Source organism: Vombatus ursinus, unplaced genomic scaffold, assembly GCF_900497805.2.
Source record: "Vombatus ursinus unplaced genomic scaffold, bare-nosed wombat genome assembly UNPS02014863.1, whole genome shotgun sequence".
Taxonomy (NCBI): Eukaryota; Metazoa; Chordata; class Mammalia; order Diprotodontia; family Vombatidae; genus Vombatus; species Vombatus ursinus.
The window spans coordinates 20,315,710-20,341,835 of NW_020954641.1; the positions used below are offsets into that span (position 1 = coordinate 20,315,710).

General features: G+C 35.4%; 1 protein-coding gene across 2 annotated transcripts in view; it reads left to right on the top strand.

Moving 5' to 3' along the window:
* Positions 1-26,126, top strand: part of GABRB2 (gamma-aminobutyric acid type A receptor beta2 subunit) — a 245,171-nt gene that overhangs the window by 124,382 nt on the left and 94,663 nt on the right. For both annotated transcript variants that reach the window (XM_027841694.1, XM_027841695.1), the window contains exon 5: positions 12,079-12,161. In XM_027841694.1, the coding sequence (XP_027697495.1) occupies positions 12,079-12,161 (83 nt within the window). The remainder of the gene's footprint in view (positions 1-12,078; positions 12,162-26,126) is intronic.

Consider the following 26,126-nt stretch of genomic DNA (forward strand, 5'->3'; position numbering starts at 1 on the left):
CATTTATCCAGTTTCTGTTATGCACCAGGCACTACCCTAAACACTTGGGGAGATACAATTCATAAAAAGAAAGACAACTCCTGCCCTTAGGGAGTTTACAATCTACTGGGAAGAGACAACACAAGAAAGGAGACAGGAAATGGGGGTGGACCAGGAAGGTTCTTGTTCCATGGACTTGAAACCAAGGATAGTAGCAGATGCGGAGTGGAGTAAGCAGAGAAGTCCAGTTTCTGCCCTCTGTAAAGGAAGGCACTGAGAGAAATCTGGCCCTCCAGACAGAGGAGAGAAGAGACTGAGGGAGGTGGAGTCCATCAAGGCATGAGTTACCAACATGATGCTGAGATTAGAGGTGATGAGCATGGCAGGGGCATCTTGAGTAGAGTTGAAACCAAGCAGAGCAGAGCCTAAGACACCAAATGTATTTCAGAGTGGTCTTAGAGCAGATCTCAGAGTGGACTGACATTCCAGTCAATGAGTCTACAAGTCAACTGTCATTACATGCTTACTCTACTTCTAGCATTGTGAGAAGCACTGTGGAGGAATTCAATAAGGGGTAAGGGGGAGGAACACCATAACAAATCTCAGAGGGTTAATTAGGATGATATTAAAGCACTAAAAGTAAAATGAAAAGTAAATAATATTTGTGGCCTGAAATAGTCATGTAAGGATCCATTCCTTCATTGGGTATTTATGAGTATCTTGAATAACTTAGTATACTAGATATGAGACTTGGACTTTCTGCATGATCTTACTTAAGATTTTAGCTAGTAGACAGAAAGAACACTGATATTATGCAATTCTACCTGTACCTTAACAAAAAGTGCATTTTCTGCAAGATACTTAACAAGTGGTCACTCAGCTTTTAGTTGAAGACCTTCAGTGAGAGGAAAGCTATTGTTTCCTAAACCAGTACAATCCATTCTGGCATAGGTCGAATTGTTAGGATCATATTCCATCCCCTTCCTTCTCAAGTGATATGACTAAGTCCAACAGAACAATGCAATTTTAGTTTGCTATAACTCTTAAATTTTTATAAACATTTATGAACCCCTCCTCTGTACAAGGAACTAGGCTAGGTGTTAGGGAGAAATGAACACAAATAGTCTTTATTATCCATGAGTTTATAGTCTAGAGCAGAGGTGTTAAACTCGTGTCCATATCCCAGAGTATGGCCTCAAATTAGATTAAAATGTAATTGGAAAATTTTTTAAAATAAAACTACCTTACAGTATAGATAATGTTCATTTGTGATCTTCTGAATCAATGTCTGGCCTGCTGGGATCCATTTCTATTTAAGTTTGACAGTACTGGTCTACAGGAACAGCTGTAATGCTTATTTGGCAATGAATAAAAGAAGTCTATAAAAAGTGCTAGGAGAACTTTAAGGAGAGAAAAATCATTTCTTGTAGGTGGATCAGGAAAGGCATCATGAAATAGTTAGGACCTTAATTTGGTCCTTGAAAATAGGGAAAAGATTTTAACAAGTCATAAAATTATAGGTTTTAAAGATTCAGAAGGGATTTCAAACCTTACCTGGTCCATTTCTCTTTGAGTTCATAATATATCCAGTTCTCATTTAGCCAGAAGGACAGTATTTAACAAGTGATAGTGACTAAGGCTGTGGTTTCATTGATATTAGTAACTCCCAGGTGAGGAAACTCCCTCTACCTATACAAGTTGTCACCATTATGCTTAGAACTTATACTCTATTGTAAGAATATGTTGCAAATATATGAACAAAAACAGAACACTGTGCAAAAGATTTTCAATAAAAGAAGAGCATTACATATAATTTTTAGGAGAAAGGCTTTTATTGATTTGTTTTGGCCTGATTTATTCTTTACAATTGACTTGAACATAGTATACACCAGTGAAATACTCTATTTTAATTTATGAATAGTGTAAAAATGAAACATATATAGAGCCATAGATTATGTAATATATTTTCATGGAATCACCATATTTCAAAGTTGCAAGAGACCCTAAAAATAGCTTAGTTCATGCCTCTTGTTTTATTTTAAATTTCTTTTTATGTTAATGGTCTATTGATTCATTTTATTTGTTACTCTCTACTCATTTCCCATCAACTTCCCCCCCCCGAATACTTCATGATTCATCAAAGAACTTCATGATTCATCAAAGAACAAACAAAAAAAATAAAACAAAAAAGTGGAAATATTTGATAGTTGTAGTATACCACCTCTCTACAGAGAAGAAGGTATATGTCGTCTTGAACACAAGCAAGGATCATTGCACTTAACCTCTATACTAATATCTTTTAGTATTGTCTTCTTTATGCTATTTTATTCATTGTGTATATTGTTCTCCTGGTTGTAGTGAATTCAATACATTTATTATTGCTTAAAGCTCAAAAATATTACATTAAATCTGTTTCCCCAGTCAAAGGGATCATATATTTCTTCTAGATTTTCCCTAATACCAAAAAAAAAAAAGTTGCGATTAAGAATTTGGTCTACAGTTTTTGACCTCAGGCAACTTGCCCAGGAATGAAAATGCTAAGTCAAAGTATATGGACAATTTAGTAACCTTTATCATATAATTTCAAATTGTTTTTTCAAAACAGAGCTTAGCCAAAAATGTTTTTAAGGTGTCTGTCTTCCCAAAATCACTCTAACATCAATTATCTCTGTCTTTAATTATTGCCAAGGTCATGGCTATGAGTTGAAACCTCTGAATAGTTTGTATTTGCATCACTGTTATTAATGATTTATATCATTTCATATGGTTGTTGGTAGTTTATATTTTTCCTTTTGAAAACTGTATTCTTTGATTACACATCTACTGGGGAATGGCTTTTAATCTCACCTAAAAGAACTAGCTGTTTAGTTTCCTATATATTTTATATATCAGATTTCTGTCAGAGATGTTCGATGTAAAGTTCTTACCCTTATAAAAAGCTTCTTCTCTTATTCTATTCTCTTATTCTGCATTGATTAATTTGTGCAAAAGTTTTTAAGTATGTAATCACAATTACATATTTTATCTTCTATAATCATCTCTATCCTTTGGTTATGAATTCTTCCCTATAGTTGTGAAAAGTGTCCCTTTGCAATATCCTCTTTTGGTTTTTTTTTTAATTATGTTTGCTACTTTTTGTAATTGGATCATTCATTCATTTGGAACTTTGTGTGATATATGATGTAAGATGCTAGTCCAAATCTATTTTCTACAAAACTGTTAGAATTTTCCCTGTGATCTGAGATACCCTGTTTACTTGCTTCTAAACTCCGCTTTTCTTGTTCCATGGATCTACTTTCCTTTTCTTTGTTTTGTAAACTAGTACCAAATAGTGTTGATAAATACTTCTTTATAAGAAAATTTGAGGTCTGTTAATGCTAATAATGCTAGGCACTAATAATTTCTATTTTTTTCATTTTTCCTTTTATGTTTTCTTCCTTCAAATATGTATAATTTTTGCCTAGTTATATAAAGTAACACTTTGGTGATTTGACTTCCATAGCACTAAATACATATTAATTTCAGTCACACAAGCATTTATGTCATATTGATATACCCCAGCCATGAACAATGATTATCTTTCCAATTATTTATATCTTTTTCTTTTCTTATTAAGAGGGCTGTGCACTTGTATTTTTGGAATTCCTATAGTATTTTTGTTGGTTAACTTGCCATTTTAAAGAATGAGTATCAGAATGGTAAAAGAACATACTGAAAAGCAGAAAGCTATGTAATGGCCAAACTAAGACCAAAAACCAAGTCTTCTGACTTGAAGTCCATTGTTCTTTCCACTCTCTGAGAAGAAGACAGAAAGAATGTTACGATAAAAAAAGTACTTAGGTTGCCATGACTAACCAGTCCTTGGAGTATTTGGACAGAGGTGGAAAAGTCACAAATTCTGGCATTCAATAGAAGTACAATTTCATTGTGAAGCGTGACAACAAAGCTGAATATTAACAATTAAGGTTGTAGTACATTCTTTTTGTATTAAATTCTTTTCTAGTGATTTTTTTGGAGAGTAAAAACCAACTTAATAGCTATCTTCTTAAGATGGTCCAACTGAGATACTAAGAAATAATCTCTTTGGCTATGGAATTTTAAGAACTCCATTTGATTTTTTTTTTCATTTGCCCAAAATAAGCTACTGGGTTCCTATACTTTAGTCCCACACAAAAGTGGTTGTCTTCCTTAATGAATATCATGTTGTTGTTGTTGTTGTTTTTGTTTTGTTTAGGCAGTTGGGGTTAAGTGACTTGCCCAGGGTCACACAGTTAGTAAGTGTCAAGTGTTTGGTCTGAGCCTGGATTTGAACTCAGGTCCTCCTGACTTCAAGGCCAATGCTCTATCCACTGAGCCACCTAGTGGCCCCATGTTGTTGTTTTTTAATATATGTTTTAAAGAGAGGAAATAGAATCATAGAATGTTAAAGTTGGAAGAGGCTGGCAGTATTCTAGCTAAATACTCTGAATTTATAACTAAAGAAGCTCCAAAGAGGAAAGTGACTTAGCCAAACTGCCCTAACAGATCTCTAGTTAAAACTTAAGTATCATGACTCCCAATCTAGGACATTTCCATATACCATCCCAATCTAGGACAATTCCCATTCCATGACATGGAAACTAAGAAGACTGGATATAGTCATTGTGTTTTTCATTTTACTTTCTCCACAACCTTAAATTTGGAATATTTTTTTAAGATTAATTTTCTTGCTTAATTTTCACAAGTTTCTAGTATGAATCATAGCATAGTTAGCCACAGATCATTACTAATTTTGCAGATTTAGGAACACTTACTCAGAAAGAAGGGAATATGTGGTCTAACCTCATTAGCACAGTAAAATATAACTTAACAATGTTTAAAAGTAGATAAAAAATAAAAATAAAAAAGACAAATTGAACTGATCATAATTTTTCAACCATATATATGCTTGCATGTCATACAGTTGAATAATCAGTCATGTTCTCTATCTCTTTAAAATGTAGTCTTTAACTTTTTTAAAAAAGTTAAACATGCATTTCCAATTAAAATGACTGGCTTAGAATGGAACAGAATTTAGAATCTGATTATGATTAAACCATCTTTTTTTCTACACAGTATGAGAAAGGTTTCTCTTTATCATTTAATAGTAATAAACATTCAAATGGATCTATAATCTCCAAGATGTGTGTGTGTGTGTGTGTGTGTGTGTGTGTGTGTGTATTTCCCCTTGAACAATGCAGATCCCATCCATGCCTGTCCATCCTGTATTGCTGTCATCTATATCCTCCCTAAAGGCTACCCAATGTTCTGGGGAATTTATTTTCCCTTGACACCCTACCAACTAAATATGGTGCCAACTGAAAATGTGGGCTATCTATTGACTATACTGGCTGCCCTTTACTCCTGTCATAAAACCTGCAAACCACAATTCCTCTCTTTTTTTATTATTTTGCTCAAACATTTTTTTTTAAATAGCATCCCTGGGGTCAATTCTTTGTGATTGCTTGTATGCTATATATAGCTCTCCATGGGTTCCTTTGGTTGATCTCTGATAGCAATTCTTCAGAGACCATAATGTTCCATGACTCAAAGTTATACCATACTGGGAAAAGTGGCCGGACTGGGTCAAGTATACACAGTGAAAACTCATGCAGGAGGTGACACAGTTTTGAGGGCATTGAGGGATAGATTTTCAAGGTATCTAGTGGAAAGGAAAATTCCAAATAGTGGTGAGAAGAAAAATATCAGACATTCCTATTTATTACCTTTAAAAGATGACCAAGAGAATATCAATGACCACTGCTCTCATGTTTAAACACATACATACATTTTACAAAAACTATTTGCACACATTAATAACACCTTTTATGTCAGCAATAAGAGGAAACAATCAGGATTTTGTAAATAATATTCCATAAGAGTCCATATTTTTTAGTAGACAGGGAATTGAAAGATAAATGAAAGGGATAAAAGACCCCATTGTGTTCACTCTTTGATGATCAATTTAAAAAAAAATCTTTTGATTTCATTGGAAGAGCCACCTAAAAATGTTCTCCTTCACCAAATAAGGTGTTTCCTATGCACTGTCAAAATTAAATGATATTCCTTGGAAGATAAAATATGAGAGTTAACCTTATTTGACAAGCTGTAATGATTAATAGAAAACAACATATATAATAACTGGGAAATTTGTGTTCACTAAAAATAGTCCTCTCTGCCTTAGGGGTCAAGCATAGAATCCAAGTTGAGGAGGGATTCCTTGTAGATGGTGATGTCCTCCAAATGCTTGCTTTTGTGGATGATACTGTGCTATTTATTTCATTATTTATCTCATTCCAGGAGCATTGCAGAGCATTCTAAATAAGATTCCTAATCATTCTAAAGAATTTGGTTTAACTATCCAAACAGGAAAAACAAAGTACTTGAAGAGTATTCATTGTCCAGATTATGATATACATTGGAACTTAAATAATCTTTAAAAAGTGATATTTTAGGTTTTCTTTACTAAAAATTAAATCTTTGAACCTTGTATACAATCTTTTTTTTTTTGGCAATTGGGGTTAAGTGACTTTCTCAGGGTCACACAGCTACTAAATGTCAAGTGTTTGGTCTGAAGTCAGATTTGAACTCAGGCCCTCCTGACTTCAGAGCCGGTGCTCTATCCACTGCACCACCTAGCTGCCCCCATGTATTCAATCTTGTAATGGCTATGACCGAGATCTTGTGCAGAGAACAATATTTTTTTTCATACATAGCCTGATTCTTATCAGTCTTTAGGCAATCCTTGTTGACTGGCCCATGAACCTCCTTGATTATGAGTTATGTTATGTCAAGGGGTAAATGCAACTAGATACTATTTCTCAGTAATGGTTATTAGTCACATCCAAACTTGAAATGATAGTGTAATTGTTAAATCTAACTGCTGTTATGGTCCTAAAAAGTACCTGTTATTGTATAGGTAAAAATTCTTGACAAAAATACAAATATAGCTATTGATTCCCGATTTTAGGAACTCCTTTAGTGTCAGTGATCTGTTATTATGGCAGAATTAAGATATAATGTCTAAATCAAGGGAGATAAAGTCCTTTCCCCTATTTCATTGCCAAACATCATCCTTTAAGAGGCACAATGCAAAATTCATAGGAGGTGAGAGGAGTAGATGCCATCCCATAGCAATATAAGATCTTTGATTAAGTCTGTAGCCCAGAAAACCTAGAATGTAATCACAAAATAATTCACCTTTTTGTGATGTGAAACTATTTCTCTAAGTTAATCAGAAGGGAAAATGTCATTGGCTGATGGGAGATGGAAATCTGTGTCTATCTCAAAGATTCAGTGCTTCTAATTTATGTATTTAGTGTTAAAATTTTAGAATCTATGTTTTATGATCATTGTTGTACTTAAAAGGCTACACACAATAGCAAACTGAGACCTTTCATTTCATTGATTTAGAACTAGAGATGTCATGGTTCTTCTAGTCCAACCTTCTTATCAAGAAACTGAAACCAGAGAGATTAAGTGACACCAAAGACTGTGTTTTCCCCTTTCAGTTTATATCTCCAGCACTTAGCACCTCATAACTTATTAAAGGCTACTTGATTGACTGATTGCCTAGGGCCACATAGGTAGTAAATGGATGAATTAGGCATAGTATCTAGCCCTATGACTCCAAATCCAGCTTTGTTATTGTTAATTCCTCATTCTACCATGAGGATGAATTATCCATATGTGAAAGAAATGCAAAATGTTAACCTCTACAGCTGTCAATAGTGTAACTGAATCCCAAAGATCACATTGTGGGCTTCTTGGTTTTTCACAAACCTAAGCTCCATTTGTTATCTCCTCTTCATCAAAAGGATTCTCTCCACAAGAATCTGTGAGGGTTTCATTTGGGATTAGGTAAGTGATAACATATTTTGTAATGACCCTAAAACTTAATTGGGACACTTATTAAATGATTACTACTCTGATTTTATAATATTCTAGCAGACATGTTGAGTGATTTAAGAAAGATTAAGGTGTTGTGTTTTTTTTTTCTCCACACTAACCTTTTTAAGATCTAGGAGTAGGCATTTTCATGAAAAGTCCATTAAGTGTTATTTGTTTTTATTGATTTTCCCCTGTAAAAATCTTACTGTGTTCTAAATCAAAAGGCAAATAAGAAATAGAGGCTTGGGTATCTTACCTTTCAGCTTTTCTGAAAATTAGTGAAGAACTGTACTCAAAATAAGCTTTCTTGATAATGATGGGTTTGATTTTTACATTTATATTTAAATTTAAAGGTGAATGTTAATCCATGAGTTACCAGGAATACAAAGAAGAAAATAATTTATCAGTATAAGAGTAATCTTAAGGTTGGAAGGATTTGCGCTCAGAACTTACATATTTTATTTTGGATTTATACATTTGAAACAAATATGACTTTAGCTCATATAATAGAGCTAACTGGTTAACATACACGTTAGATTTTTGTCCAGTCATAGGAAATTTGGTGCTACAAAATATTTATAGTAGTTACTTGGATACTTGATAGATCTGTCATATAATCAATATGCATGGCATCTCAACCCAGCCATGCCTTCTCATCCTCTACAACTATTTTCCATGTCTTCCTATAAATCCTCCACATGGAGTCCACCCTGCCATCTGGAAACCTTCTTCTAATTCTCTTCACATTGTGTGGATACTAGAGATAAGGGCTGCCTATTGAATACTGAGTCCAGTTTCTTACCTTTTAATTTATTTGTATTTTTTAAAAAAAGTTTTTCTAGGGGGCTGCTAGGTGGGGCAGTGGATAGAATACCGGCCCTGGAGTCAGGAGGACCTGAGTTCAAATCTGGCCTCAGACACATAACACTCACTAGCTGTGTGGCCCTGGGTAAGTCACTTACCCCCAATTGCCCTCACTAAAAATGAAATAAAATAAAATAAAATAAAAAGTTTTTCTATCTCTATACTTGCAATCAGCTGTCACTTCCTGGTACATGCCTTCAACAATAGCCTTCCAATTGGTTGTTTTTGATTCCTTGTGAGCCAGGAAACCAGTTAGCTAAGGTTGTTAAAAGCATATCTAAAATCAGAGTAAATAATCTCTGAGTGGCACTTATAATTTAAGTGTTTGAGCTTTGGTTGATGGACTTAGAGAGTAAAAGCAGAGTTATCAGACAAGCAGTTCACAGGCTGCAGGGACCAGCAATACTATGGTGTGCAGGCCAAACCAGATTAAAATGTAATTGGGAAATATTTAATAAAATGAAAAAATATACAATGAAACATAGTTTATGTTACATTTTAAAACTAAGTCAATATACCTACAGACATGCTTATATATGGGTTAGCAACCCCTCATTTGACACCATTGTTTGACACCATTGGTCTAAAAGACATTTGACTTAGAGTCACAAGACCAAGTCAATCAGTAATCTACTAGCCATGTAACTTTAGTATATTATCTGAGTTGTCTGAACTTCAATTTTTTCATCTATAAAACTGGAGTCATAGAATCATAGGATTTTTGAGCTGGAAGAAACTGGAGAGGTCATCCAGTCCAACTCTCCTCTTTACCTTACTCTTCTAATTTTATAGTTAAGGAAATAGAGGAAAGATGATTTGCCCACATTCACACAGGAATTTAGTATGAGAGGCAGGATTTAAACTCAGGTCTCCATATCTCAAATTCAGTGTTTTGCTACAACACTACTCACACCATTAATACTATGGACTTTACAAGGTTCTTGTGAGGAAACTGTTTTGTTCATGACAAAGTACAATATGAACATGAACATAAGCAGCATGAACATGAACACACACATCTCCTTTGGCTGCTCAGGTACTCTTTTTTGCTTATTTCACTCCAACTGGACAAAAACTTATAAAGTGTGTACTGAGTGCAAAGCACCATATGGTAAATATTACAAACTTTGCTCTTGTGGAGTTTATGATTTTTAAAGTATGTCATTATCTAGATAGCTGAGATTGATGGATAAATGACTTCTGAGAAATGAAGTACACCTGGATCCCAACTACTGTGAATAAAGAACTCCCTGAAGTGGTGAAATTACTTAAAGTTATAATGACGTAAAATATGTTAATTGGTTCCAGCCCAATGAAAACACGCAATGTGAATTTGTATAGTGTTACCACTTCATGGGATTTGCTATTTGCACTAAATAGCACCTAGCTTATATATTAACTTTCCAAACACTAAATGTGTACTTAGCTGATAATGGCTATTACTGGTTTGCTTATTTGTTGTAAGGTAGAATTTTGAACAACATTTCAGTCTAGGTGAGTATGGGGGTAGGTAAGAACAATATCATCAAGAGAAAAACATCAATACTTGTTTTACGTTACATTGGAATTCAAATAGAAAACATTTTCCCCAGATAGTATTAATATACTTGTTCATAGGACTCAACAGTGAGTGAGTTTGTAGCCATTCATCTCCATAAAGGCAATTTTTTGTTTATTTGTTTGTCATCTGTTTTAATCAGCAGAGAAAACCTTAGTAAGCTCTATCAAAATGGTTTTTTTGGGGGGGGGCAGCTTGGTGGCACAGTGAATAGAGCACCGGCCCTGGATTTAGGAGGACCTTAGTTCAAATCAGACCTTAGACATATAACACTTACTAGCTGTGTGACCTTGGGCAAGTCACCTAACCTCATTGCCCAGTCAAAAAAAAAATGGTTTCAGGCTTCACAATGCTTTCAGCCTGGCTATATGTAGTTCCTTTCAAATGTGTAACTCTTTATACTTGAAGACCAAAGTACTACTTTTTGTTTTTAACTTCTTACGCTGCTTAGTACAGAACTTCATGACTAAAGCAGGGTTTTGGTACCAGTAAAATGATGATTAGAAAGGTATGAAAATCAATCAACTATACTCTAAATACAACAAAATTACTGTCTTAGGTTCCCCACCCTGAAACTAATCCTGGTTTTAGTATAATTAGTCTGGTTTAGCGGTCAATTAGTCAATCAGTGAATTAAATTAGACAAATATTAAGTATCTGATTCATGTAAGAGTCTCTGCTAAGCTCTGGAGATACCACACAAAAACAGTACCTGCCTTCAAGAAACTTAGTTTTACTGAAGGCATATAAAATGTACACAGATGAGTAAATGCAAAGTAATGTGAAGAGAGAAATAACATGAAAGACCAGAGTGATCTTGGGAAGACTTTGTGGCCTTAGGTAAATACAATATCAATAGAAAGGAATTTGAAAGTCTTTTTTCCATTTTTGCCTCTAAATGTATTTATCTCATATGAGTCTAAAACATTTTATGAAAAAATATTTAGGAGTACCGTTCTATTACCTGCTGTGAGTCTGAAATAGAGAGACAGACAGATTTCTCAGTGAGACCCCACACATTTGCACAATTTTCCCACCTGCTGGCAAAAATGAAGGGAAAAGTAAATTTTAATTCAAGTAAAAATATTCATTTCAACATGATAACATGTTAAAAGTTCTCCTAGTTCTTCTGTAATCATCTAGTTTTTTCCCTTGAGTTTTTTTTCTACTTGGAGAAAGAATGTTAATGTAGAAAAATGTCAGTCACTCAAACCAAATGAGAGTATGAATGGAAAATTCATCACTAGTTATACTAAAGCACATGTTCAATGAAAATTAACTGCAGAAATATTAATAATGATTGACCAGAGGAAAACCTTAGAAATTCAGATATTGAAGTTGGAGAAGGAAGATAGTAGTTGGGGAAGAGGTAAATAAGAGGAAGAAAAATTGAAGAAAACATATAGATTATATATGTAATATATAGAGATTATAACTGGAGATTCTCAAGTATGAAATAGAGCATGGGGAAAACTTGAGAGATCAAAAGAATTGTAGTATGTTTGTTTCATCAGGAAGGAACCTTAAGGATCATAAAGGCCCAACATCTCATTTTGCAGAAGAGGAAAAAGAAGCCCAGAAAAAGAAAAAAAAAAAAAACTTGTTCCAAGTCACACAAATAGATAATGATAGAGCCAGTACTAGAGTCCAGGTTCCTGGATGCTCAGATCAATTCTCAAAGAATCTTATCCCCCACCCTTCAAGGTCATTAATCACATTAATTTAGAAATGAGGTATACTAATGGTGTTCATTTCTATTGCCTCCTTAGAATTACAACCACAGCTGCTTGCATGATGGACCTGCGCAGATATCCTCTGGATGAACAGAACTGCACCCTGGAGATTGAGAGTTGTAAGTACTTCACCGAATCCACTGAGCAGATGATCAGTATGGTTTTGATCTGAATTTATATAAAGGCTGAAATATTTTTTCAGTTTTATTTTATGAAGATATTGACTTGCTTCAAGGGCATGTTAAAACTGCAGTTTGCCAGGTCACTGTGTTTTTGGTGCACTGTGGTGCACTTAATTCCATATCTGGTAAAATATGTATTAATGCCCTTCCCCTAACTCCAACCCTTTTTTGTTCCTTCTCCAAGTTTTACCAACAGTGATGTTTTGGGTGAACAATTGCACTGGGGAAAGAAGGTACTCATTGCCCATACTATAAAATATGTATGGATTTGTATGGCGTGTTCATGGAGGATTACCACCTCTAGTATGGGGGCTTACCTTTTTCAGGGTTTCTCATCCACCTTTGGTGTCCACCTGCCATCCAACTCTCACCTGTGGCTTTACAAAGCTGTAGCATGTGCAGTGGCCACACCTCAGTGAGGTAAACCACCTTGGCAGATGGGTTAAAACTGGTTGACAGTAACCAACAGATCTCAACCACATGGGAGAGTCAGGGAGATGTCTACCCCAAGCATGTGAAGAATTCCCATGGTGAAATGGGCACATGAGAACAACTCATCCGCCATGAAGGGCATCTGAAGCAGGCACTGTGAAGTGCGTAGAGGTTGGTCAGACATCAAAGACACCAAGTTCATCCACTACATCTCAAGCCATTTCCAAACATCTTGACTTTTGTCTTGCTACTGGACTTTGTTGATGCTAGAAGAGAGAGTGAGGCTGATGACTTTGTGCAACTCTGCCTCACTTAGATCCAATTCAAGCATAAGTCAAGACATCACCCCGCGGTGTCATTAATCCGCCTTGAAAACGAAGGACAAACAACAATTATAAAATACTCAGGGCCCAAAGTTGCCTAACCATGCCAAGATTTGAGAGCTATGGGCAGGGTTGAATGGTAGTGAAGGGTTCTTGGCATACAAAGGACCTAGATAGTTTGCTTGGGATTTTAAGGATATCCAAAGATGGGGTGGAGAGGTAGGGATGGCATGAGATTCTAATACCAGTTAAGACCCAACATGGCCCTAATTGTCCTGATAGATATTCATCCAGGTGGCTTAGTAATTTATAGAATGTGAATTAGGAGAATTTCTTTTGAGCTTTTATTTGGTATTTTATTTTTTTCCCCAGTTACATGTAAAAAACAATTTTTAACATTTGTTTTTAAAACTTTGAGTTCCAAATTCTCTCCCTTCCTCCCTCCCCAAACCCCTCATTGAGAAAGCAAGTAATTTGATATAGGTTATATATGTGTAGTCATGCAAAACACTTCCATAATAGTTATGTTGTAAAGACTAACTATATTTACCTTCATCCTATCCTGCTCCCCCATTTATTCTATTCTCTCCTTTCACCCTGTCCCTCCTCAAAAGTGTTTGGTTCTGATTACCCCCTCCCTCAACCTGCCTTCCCTTCTATAACCCCTCTTACCTTCTACTTTCCTGTAGGGTAAGATATATTTCAACACCCAATTGAGTGTGTGTGTTGTTACCTCTTTAAGCCAATTCTGATGAGAGTAAGGTTCACGCATTCCCTCTCACCTCCTCCCTCCACTATAAAAATTTTTTCTTGCCTCTTTTATGTGAGATAATTTACCTAATTCTACCTCTCCTTTTCTCTTTCTCCCAAAATATTCCTCTCTCACTGCTTAATTTTATTTTTAAATATCATTCCTTCATATTCAAGTCACACCTGTGCCCTCTGTCTATATATAAATTCTTTTTAACTACCCTAATAATGAGAAAGGTCTTATGAGTTACAAATATCATCCTTCTATGTAGGAATGTAAACAGTTTAACTTTAATAAGTCCCTTATAATTTCTCTTTCCTATTTACCTTTTCCTCCTTCTCTTGAGTCTTGTATTTGAAAGTCACATGTTCTACTTAGCTCTGGTCTTTTCTCAAGAATGCATAAAATTCTTCTATCTCATTGAATATCATTTTTTCCTCCTATACATTATACTCATCTTTTCTGGTTAGGTGATTCTTGGTTTTAATCTTAGCTCCTTTGACCTCCAGAATATCATATTCCAAGCCCTCCAATCCTTTAATGTAGAAGCTGCTAAATCTTGTGCTATCCTGATTGTGGTTCCATAATACTTGAATTGTTTCCTTCTGGCTGCTTGCAATATTTTCTCCTTGACCTGGGAACTCTGGAATCTGGCTATAATATTCTAAGAGTTTTGCTTTTGGAATCTCTTTCAGGAGGTGATCAGTGGATTCTTTCAATGACTATTTTATCCTCTGGCTCTATAATATCAGAGAAATTTTCCTTGATAATTTCTTGAAAGATGGTCTCTAGGCTCTTTTTTTTTTTAATCATGGCTTTCGGGTAATCCAATAATTTTAAGTTATTTCTCCTTAATCTATTTTCCAGGTCAGTTGTTTTTCCAATGAGATATTTCACATTGTCTTCTATTTTTTTATTCTTTTGATTTTGTTTTACAATTTCTTGATTTCTTATAAAGTCACTAGCTTCCATTTGCTCCATTCTAATTTTTAAAGAAATTTTTTTCTTCAGTGAGCTTTTAGACTTCCTTTTCCATTTGGCCAATTCTGCTTATTAAGGTATTCTTCTCATTGACTTTTTGGATCTCTTGTGCTATTTAGTCTAGTCTATTTTTTAGGGTATTATTTTCTTCAGTATTTTTTGAGTCTCCTTTACCAAGCTGTTGACTCATTTTTCATGTTTTTCTTGCATCACTTTCATTTCTCTTCCCAATTTTTTCTTTACTTCTCTTACTTGATTTTCAAAATGACCTGAGACCAATTCATATTTTTCTTGGAGGCTTTGGATGTAGGAGCTTGGACTTTGTTGTCTTCTTCTGAGTGTATGTTTTGATCTTCTTTGTCACCAAAGTAAGTTTCTATAGTCAGTTTTTTTCCCATTATTTGCTCATTTTCCCAGACTATTACTTGACTTTTTAACTCTTTTTTAAGGTAGGGCTCTACTTCCAGTGTGGAGGACAAACCGTTCCAAGCTTCAGGGGTTTTGTGCAGCTGTTTTCAGAGATACTTCTAGGGACTTGCAAGTTTTCAGTTCTTCCAAGGTGATATGATCTAAGGAGAGGTGTTTACTCCTCTTCTGGCCTGTGCTCTTGTCTGTGAGTGACTATATGCACTCTTTCCTACCTTGAAACTGTGAGGAGGGTTCCCTCTCTACTGCTGCCACAAGCTCTGCTATGTGAGTGTTCCTCCTCACACCAGGACTGCCACCCAAGACTGTGACCCAGATCCAAGGATGAACAAAGCAACAGAATCCTGCTCAGTGCCAGCAAAGAGATCCCTGTAATCTCCCTCTGATCCCCTTACCATCTGTGGACAGCTGCTGCCACTGCTGCTGCTGATTCTGTCACTCCCAAGGCTTGCTCCTGGTTTCCTGGGGCTGGGGCTGGGGTTGTGCTGGCACAGCCTGTGCTAGACTGCATTCCTCTCTCAGCCTGGTGCAACAAACATTTCCTGTTGACCTTCCACATTGTCTTGGGCAGGAAATTTGTTTTGCTCTGTCTTTTTGTGGGTTCTGCTGCTCTAGAATTTGTTTAGAATAATTTTTAAATGTATTCAGAGGGGTTTGGAGGAGAACTTAGGTGAGTTCCTGCCTTTACTCTGCCATCTTGGCTCTGCTTCTATTTTGAGTTTTGATGGTCAGTTTATGATGTTTAATATATCACTCATATGTCTATCTGAAGGGTAAGATGGCTCTTTTTATTCTCTACCCTACTCCTGAGGTGATTTGTTTTCAGTCAATTATGTTCATAGTCTATAAACTTTTGTTTTGTCACAGATATATCAGTCATCTATGTAGTAGGTACAGTTTGCTAATTTTTAGATACTAATTTAGTTATTCAAATTCATATCAAAAGTCAGGTTTTTAAATGGTTAGATCAAATATGGCAAGATGTCTTTTCAAGTCTACTTATATTGTGAATTCCCTGAATCATTATGATACCTCCTCTTACCAAATAATTGGTAGGTGATAGTTTCATATAAAGCACTCTCTCTGTTGTGAGCCATCAGACTTTACAGTCAAGATTCTATCAGAAGTTATATAAGGAGTATTGCTTAATTATAAGAGATAACTCATCATATGTATCTATATCTTGATAATCATTTTAAATACAAATCATGTTAAAGACATTTGTATTTTCTTAAGAACACTGTAAAAGTATAAGAATATTTTCATCAAATTGTTCTTTTAGGAAGAGATATAGTTTGAGAACGTTGATTAAAACACACAATTAGAAATCAAATTTCTCAAAAATTGGTATACCTTTTATCCTTTTTAAAGAAAAACTCCATAAGAGTACTTCAATGCCCAAAATACCAACATCCTGCTCAGAAAAATGCTTTACACACAGTTAATCAGCAAGCATCTGTAAAGTGCCCACTGTGTGTGAAGCACTGTGATATCTATGTAGATAGAACTATATCTAGATATCTATACAGACATAGATGATAGATACACAGGCATATATATGCAGATAGAGAGATAGATAGATATGTGTGTACCTTTTGCTGTATTCTTTGTTAGAGCTCCTTGAAAGTAGTCATTTTTTTTTTCATTCTTTGACTTTATAATCCCAGCACATCATGTAATGCCTGGCACATAGTGGGCAATTAACAGATACTTGTTGATTGATTGAATGGAAAGCATTGTTCTGAGCAGAAGTTTGTCATTTTTTTTTTTTTGGCATTGAAGTAACCTTATGGAGTTTTTCTTTAAATAGTACAGAATATATGCACATTTTTGAGTTTGATTTCTGATTGTCTGTTCAAATCAGTATTTTCATATTGTATCACTCTTCCCCATAGAACAACTTAATGAAAATATTCTATATACTTTTACAGTGTTTCTAAGAAATTCCAAATATCTTTAGCATGACTTGGTCTTTTCTCAACATATAGTTACAAGACAAACTTCAATATAATGAATCTCAAGGGACCACCCAAATTTTTTGGCTGGACTATAATATAACTGTTTTAATTTGAAAAAATATCCTATTGTCAAGAATTTAGAAATCTTTTTTGTTATTTGAGGAATTTTGTTGGAATGCTATTAACTTGTATTTAAATGATAATGATAATAACTGTAATATATTCTCATTTTCTGTTTTCCTATTTCAACGCAAGCTTCTGAGGTGGGTAAAGCAGATGTTGTTACCCCAGTTTTGCAAATTATACAGGTGAGGACAGGAGAACCTGTGATTTGCTAGAGGTCACATAACTAGTTAATGAAGAGACAGGTGAGCCTAGATAACACAGATTTCCTGACATTTAATGTTATGTCCCCTTTATCTTAGAGTCTAGTAGTTTGAGGATCATGGATTTTTTTTTGAGCTGGAAGGAATCTTAGAGGTTATAGAGTCCAACCCCCTCATGTCCCAGAGGAGAAAACTGAGACTGAGAGGTGAAATTACTTTTTAGGGTCACACAGTCTTAAGTGTCTCTGGCATGATTTAAACTCAGATCTTCCTGACTCCAAGTCCATGCTCCATTCCATTACACTCCACTGCCCACTCTCAGAGTATATCTACATGCTGAGATTTATAAAGTCAGAATAATTTTTATGAAAATATTTCTTTGTTATATTTTGTTACTGTTTTTCAGTTGTTTTAGTTGTGTCTGACTCTGTGACCCCATTTGGGATTTTCTTGGCAAAGATACTGGAATCGTTTGCCATTTCCTTCTCTCAGTCATTTTACAAATGAGGAAACTGAAGCAAAGAGAGTAAAGTGGCTTACCAAGGGTCACATAGCTTAAGTCAGATTTGAACTCAGGAAGAGGTGTCTTCTTGATTACAGGCCCAGTGCTCCATCCACTGTTCCACCCAGCTGCCCTATTATATTTGTTAGAATGGATTTTCCCTCCTCAATGTTCCATATTTTGTGATAACATTTGTTTTCTGCAGCTACATAAATGTTTGTTGAAAGAGTAAATGAATGAATGAATGATTGATTGAAATACTACTGTCCTAAGGGCTCATGTCAGATAAAGGTGGTCTCATATTGAACTATTCCTGTCCATTCAGTAACTAAACTCCATTGTATGGAGCACAAGATAGACAAGTGCACCCACTTCCATTTGTTTAATTCCACATTTCACTAAACAATGTGGTTGTTTAGTTCTTATAAAACTAGGATATGTGAGAAAATACACATTTCTTTCAGTAGGTGAGTTCTTGTTCTTTACAAACATATTTCTGGCTAAGTCTGTGTCTGGTGTAGTTATTTATCCCTAGCTATGGCATCAACAATTAAGAAGAGATAAAAATAAATCACAAAATGAAAACAAAGCCAAAGTACTTTGTCAACCTTAAAGCACTGTGTGAATGTCAACTCTCATTTTATTATTATAAACACAGATGTATCAATACATATTTAATTCTAAAAGCCCAGTTTTGCTGTGTTATAATAAAAAAAATTAACAAACATGGTATAGATATATAATGTCAGAAGAACTCTATTCAATACAGCAATTGTATATACTACCTATGTGACCTTGGGCAAATAAACTTTACCTTTCTTGTTTTTAGTTTTCTCATCTCTAAACTTAGAGTGTTAGTTAGTCTCTTCACACTCTAAAACCTGTGATTTGCTAGAGCGAGGTACTAGGTAAATAAAAGAATCTCTGTTCCAGGAAGTGAGGGGATAGTTTCTCAGGAGTCCCCAGTGGAGGTGACACAGAAAGCTGTGTCTAGCCTGATAAAATTACCAGACATTATAAAGGGAGGAAGAGGGAAGATAAAACATGGCTTCCCATAATGGAGAATCCTGACCTAGAAAACAATTCTATCTTCAAGCAGTTTGCATAAGCAATAAGAAATACAATGCAGAATGGAACCTCTGCCCATTGCCAGCTCTGAGAATGCCTCTTATATCGCTAACTTCAAGGCCAAGATGTTATGAAAGTTTTAACTTAACTAAAGTAGGAAATTCAAGGGCTAACTTAACATTGAACAGATTTTTAGACAATCTAAAAGGCAGGTACCATCAAAAACATCCACTGGATTTTTGGGGGGGTATATATATGTATATGTGTATCTATGTATGATATATGATATACCTATGTATGATACATGATATACCTATATAGACATAGATACACACAGATGGACACACGTGTGTGGATATGGATGTTTTCGCTAGTCCCTGATATATAGATTATTCATCTATCAACAAAAAATATCCAGTGGATTCACACACACACACACACACACACACACACACACACACAATCATTTCCCCACAGCACTTAGAAAAAGGTATTACCTTAGTAGCAATTCAGTCAACATTGTGCCAAATTAATTTTTGTTTTTATTTTTGGTGAGGCAATGGGGGGTCAAGTGACTTGCCCAGGGTCACACAGCTAGTTAAGTGTCAAGTGTCTGAGGCCAGAATTGAACTCAGGTCCTCCTGACTCCAAGTCTGGAGCTCTATGCAATGCACCACCTAGCTGCCCCCCAAATTAAATTTCTTAAGAATGTTTGCTGCCGTTGTTATGGTCCAATTAGAAAATTCAGTATTCAAAAATTAAGATATCTTTTATAAAAATCTTGTTGCCCTGTAAAATCAATGGATACCAGGTAACTCTGGCATGCAAAATAATGTTCTTTGAGGCATTTTAGTATTTCTCACTTCAACTGTAAAATATTTTATTATTATTTTTCCCCTCTTTGTTCTCTTCACTTGAACAGACAATATAATGCATCATAATGATGGAGAGTGTCAAATGCCGTTCTCTTTTTTCCTTGATGTATAATGTAATTGATGTTCACTCATATTTAACCTAATATTAAAATTTTGATTTTACTTATAAAAATCATTGTTACTTGAGAACGAAGCATGGTAGCTCAGTTGATGGTTTCTATATTTCTTATGGCTGTGTTCCTCCAAACTTTATTTGGAGATTAAGAGGTGAATAAGTAATAGAAATAATTATAGTAGCTCTCATTTACACATTACTTTGAAGGTTATAAGTTCCTCTCACAATAGCTGGAACCAATACTATCCAGATTTTACACATGAAGAAACTGAGCTCTTGAGAGCTGATTGAATGGCTAATAAGCAGTTATAGGACAGGGACTCAAGCTCAGGTCTGCTGACTCTAAGTCTAGTGCTTTTTCCACTCCCTTACTCTGTCTCACATTTATCTATGGATCTCATAAGCACTATCTTCATAGGTAATAATAAAACATCAGAGGCATTTTGACACTATAGAGACAAATCGGGCCCCAGGATCAGGAAGACCTGAATTCAAACCCTGGCTATGATACACATTGGCTATGTTAGCCTGATAAGTCACTTACCCTTTCAGTACTACAGACAATTCTTTAAGAATAAAAGTTGCAGGTCAAGTACCATCCTAGTGATCTAGATTACTTCCTTCAAGTCTCAACTAAAATTCCACTTTCTTCAAGAAGCTTTTCCCACCCCTACCCTCTTAAGGGTAGTGCCTTCCCTTTGTAATTATGTGCAGTTTATCCTGTCTATATCTTGTTTATACATATTGGTTTGCATAGTGTCTCACCCATGAGATTGTGAGATCCTTGAGAACCAGGACTGGTTTTGTCTTTGTGTGTATTTTCAGAGCTTAGCACAGTGCCTGCACACATAGTAGGTGTTTGATAAACACTTGTTGAAGTTCCAATGAAACAACAGTTCTTTTTTTTAAAGCCCTACACACATGCACACACACTCACATACTCACATACACATACACACAGAACCCCTCCAAAAAAAAAAAAACATTAACATCAGGCCTTTAGGATATGATCATCTTAAATAGTTAATTTTAAGGAATACTAAGAATTTCCCAGTCATAAGCAAATAGAAAAAAAATAAATGGATAGATGAATAAATAGATACATAAATAAAGCTTCCCCATTGATTAATGCCAGAAATTTGAGCATTAATGATTATGTTTAATTTCAGTTATTCTTACTTAAGTACTTCTCTTAGTATATCACAGTGCTTCTAGGAGAGGCCTTAAAGTGAATCAGTTTATGAGGAAGCTCCTTTACCTGAATGTCAGGAAAGATGAAAAATCCCATCTTAGTGTTATAGATAGAACTGGCAGGAACCTTAAAGGACATTATGTCAACTGCCCCCAATCCCCATGAGGAAACTGAGACACTAGGAATAGGTAAGAGACTGAGACAGGATTTGAAGCCAGGTATTTTTAATTCCAAGTCCAGAAATCTATCTACACAAAGGAAAGAACTGGAAAGATGGGAGTTTTGCAGGGAGTGAAAGGGATCTGAGCTTATCAAATACACACAAATAGTAGTAGGAAAGGAATATGATTTCCAAGAAGTGTTAGAGAAGTAGAAAATCTTACCAGAGTTAAATGGGGAATTGAAAAGCTTATATTGGTCCAAGTCTGAAAAATTACTTTTTTTCAATTCAGGGAGTTTAATTGAAAAAATGCAAAGGAAAATAAATTTCTAGAATATTTCAAATCATTTGACTTAAAGCCAGGCAGCCTCACCCATTTGCCTTGAGGTCACAACCACTCAGTTGGATTTTAATATGGTTATACATTTAAAATTCTCTAGAAAACTATTAGCCAATTGGGAGGTTGCTGACTTAGCTGTTTGAACAAAAGACAATAAATATACTGAAGACTATGTCTGAAAATAGTTCATTTAATCAGATTTTATTGTGAAAGGTATTGTAGGAGATATAAAGATAATTGAGGTAGTCAACCTACCTTCAAGAAAGATTTTAATCTGAGAAAAATTCAAAAAAGTTAAAACAACTTCTAAATTAAGAGTATTTTTTCCTTTTCTTCACTCAAAAAATATTCTAATTAAGTCAAGCATTGCAGGAACATGGTGGGGCAGAATGAACATCACTGTGGGGGAAAATGTTAGAGCTTATATATAAACTATTTCCCTGGGAAGTATTAATATTGTTCTTATTCTAGCTCAGAGATAGCTCTGTTGTTGGTCTTAAAGATCCACAATGGATTTTTATCAGCAGGAAGCATGAGGACAAACTCTGTAGCAGCAATTAAAAGGAATCTATTACTTTTTTTCTGTCTTTTGTAAAATGGTTGATTCTGAGTCGGAAATAGGATTCTTCCATTCCTGCCTATTTCTATATACAAACATTTTTCTAATGGTGCTATTCAGTTCAACAAACTCATTCCAGTAGGCAAGTTCCTTTACTTCCCTGGACGTTTGCTCTTCTGTAAAAATGGGAACTGGGCCTACGTGATATAATGCAGAGATCATAATAGATTTGGACTCAGAGAATCTAATTTCCATTATCAGCTCTGCTGCTTACTTCCTATGTGACATGAGTAAGTCATATAACCTTCCTCAATTTCCTCATCTGTAAACAAAAATAGCAGAATTCAGATGTAAAATGAAAGTTCTTTATCTATAAATCCACTTTAATGATGTGGATATTGTTTGGTAATAGCAGCAATGCATTTATAAAAGAAATTCATTCACAGTTTGATATAACATGTAAGCTGGCCAAGGAATTCAGTTGTCATCTGCAATCAGTCTAAAGGCTTTCTAAATGATGTGACAAAAGCTCAGAAAAAAATGTACAAGAGTATATTATGTCGTGAGTGGGTGCTTCCACATTTCTCAGAGACATTTGTTGTGCTCTGAGAAAGCAAAGAATAGAAATGTGACTAGTGAAGTTCTGTTACAGAAATTCAATTTAGATAAAAATATTTTAAAAGAAAAACAACTTCTTGTTTGGATGTTTATCTACAAAAAAATCTCTTAGCTTTACTAAATGATTTCATTCCAAAAGGATCTGAAGACCAATGTATAAATTAATATATTTCAACACTCTGAGGTTTATCATCTGGTTTTACCATAAGCAGAGTAGTAAAATATCCAGCATCTGTATATGAAATGCTGCATCTTGTTTAAAATAATGGACTTTTAAAAATTCTTCATGAGAAAAAGACATATGATGTGAATGTCAAAAGATGACAAATGCAATGCTCTACTGAATTCATAGAAGTAAAGCATTGAAAACAAGGAAGGTAAAACCACTATTGTGCACTGCACTGGTCAGACCACACCCAGAGCACAAACTTGCTGGAGGTATTTCATCATTGCATGCAACTGCATTTTCTATTACCATCCTCTTTTGAAATATCTCAGCACTTGCTAAGTTTCCATTTATTTTTATATCATTTTAAAGTAATGGTGGTATTCAGTATGGTGTACAAAAAAAAAAAAGTACCAGATGTGTAGTCAAGGAACCTGGGCTCAAATGCTACATTATTTTTCTGTGACTTTGTTTGGGAAAGACACTTAGAAGTCACTGGGTCCCAATTTCCTTGCCTGGCACTTACAGCAGAAATTATCCAAGTACAGCAGAAAGAACCCAAGCTCTAGAATCAGAGGACTTGAATGTAAGAGGACTTGCCTTCAAATCCAGTATCTTATTAGTTATGTAACCTTGGATACTTCATCCTCTTGGGTTATACTTTCCTCTTTTATAAACTAAGAGAATTGAACTAGGTGTCTCTGGGGTGTCTTCTAGATCTAGATCTATGTGCTTGTGTTAAAAGATGATGAGTTAAAGAGAACAATAAGGGAGGAAGTTATAGATATCTTGAGATATTTGAACACTTGTCATATGAGACAAGAATTACTTTTATGCTACTTGTTATCAAAGAGTGAATTAGGATCCTTAAACTTTGGAACTTACATAGAAGTGTATTTCAGTTTAATGTATAGCGCACTTCCACTCAATTAAATAATTATCACAAAATGAAACAAGCTGCCTTGAGAAGTAGTGAACCCCTTCATTCCTAAAGAGCTTCAAGAGGAAGTGGGACATTCATTCATTGAGGACATTGTGGAAAGGATTGAAGCTTCAGATAGGGATTGGACTAGAGCCAGGGGTGGGGAACCTGCAGCCTTGAGCACACATATAGCCCTCTAGGTCTTCAAGGGCAGCCCTTTGACCAAATCCAAACTTCATTGAACAAATCTCCTTAATAAAAGGATTTGTTCTGTAAAATTTGGACTCAGTCAAAAGGCCATACCCAAGGACCTAAAAGGCCACATGTGGTACATTCTCACCCTGAGATTCTATAAGTAACTGTTTTCTCTGATTAACTGTAACTATAAGACCTGGGCAGGCACTGTAACGAATTGTAGATTTTCTCAAGAAACAGTTTCAGGCCATTCTAAAGGAAATGAATTATGTTATGGATTTGGAAAGACAGAGCATGTTCTTAAGAGATTAAGTGACTCTGATTCCTTCAGGGCAATCAATGACTTTGCCAGAGATAGACAGATAGATAGATAGATAGATATAGAGTTGGATAATATAGCTATGTACACAAATATGTATATATTTTTCATAGTGGAAAGAAACAATACATATATTTATAGATCTGTACATGATCAATATAGATATATACATTGCTTCTTTCTATTTACATTAGGTGAAAAAAATTTTCCTTTAAATTTCAGTTCATTTCCTAATGCTAATATTCACCCCACCCTGCAATTGCCCATTATATGCACGAAATGCTGTTTCAGGTTGTCTCAAAACAATACAAATTTATAAGTAATCTGTGGCGTTTTCTAAGTGTTTACTTAGTATGCCTTTATGATGAGGATTGCTGCCAAAATCTCTTCCATCCTAGGGAAAAAAAAAGTCTCTCTTTGGCTAGACTTCACTTTATACTTGATCCTAATTAAGTAAAAATGCCACATTTGTGGCTCTCAGCATTTTAAGTGAAGTCTAGAGAGCACTTTGAGAAACCTAATATGCATACTGTGAGCCAAAGGCATAAATACACCTACAGAAGATCCCTGAAGCATTTTTAGAAGCCTGCTGTTGTTTGCTTTTGGTTGTTTATTGTCCAGTCAACCAAGACTCAGAGTCTCTCTTCTATCCTGAGCCACATCTCCATACACACACACACACACACACACACACACACACACACACACACACACACACACACATCCACTGCTACCCAGAGATGTTTTCATTTCAGTAGGCTTCCTCAGATGTAATCATTGCACAAAATGTAGATATCATTCTCACCTGGGAAAGTTCATTCTTGAACCAGGGTCAGGTTTGAGAATTATCCAATTGATAAAATTTGGTTTCGGAATCCTTCCTCTCTCTTCTGAGTTTCAGGATCGATTTTGACCCTTGAGGCTTTCCATTTCATTTCATAAACATTGCTTAACACTTATTGCATGCTAGGTTCCAGTGATACAAAGACAATAAAAGAAACATGCTCTCAAAGAACCTACTACCTATTAGGAGAAACCTTTTCTGAAAGAGAGGCCTTATATAGAGTGCTAAAATGTTAAGGCATATTAGCAATCACTTCATCCACTAGCTCTAGAATCAAGAATTGTTATTCAGCTATTTTTCAGTCATTTCCAGGGGCAGCTAGGTGGCGCAGTGGATAGAGTACCGGCCCTAGATTCAGGAGGACCTGAGTTCAAATCCGGCCTCAGACACATAACCCTTACTGGCTATGTGACCCTGGACAAGCCACTTAACCCCATTGCCTAGCCCCCCCCCAAAAAAAAGTCATGTCTGACTCTTCATGATTCCATTTGGGGTTTTCTTGGCAAAGATGCTGGAGTGGTTTGCCATTTGCTTCTCCAGCTCATTTTACATATAAGGAAATTGAGGTAAACAAGGCACTTGCCCACAGTCACACAGCTAGCAAGTGTCTGAGGATAGATTTGAACTCATGAGGATGAGTCTTCCTGACTCTAGGCCAGGCACTCTGTGCACGTGATGTCACCTAGCTGTCTCATCTAAACCAGAGTTCAAATCCCACCTCTGGCACTTTGTGACTGTGACTTTAGACAAGTCACTTAACCTCCTTGGTCCTCAGTTTCCTCATCTGTAAAATGTGAAAAGTTGGACATTTCTGAGATTCCTTCCAGTTT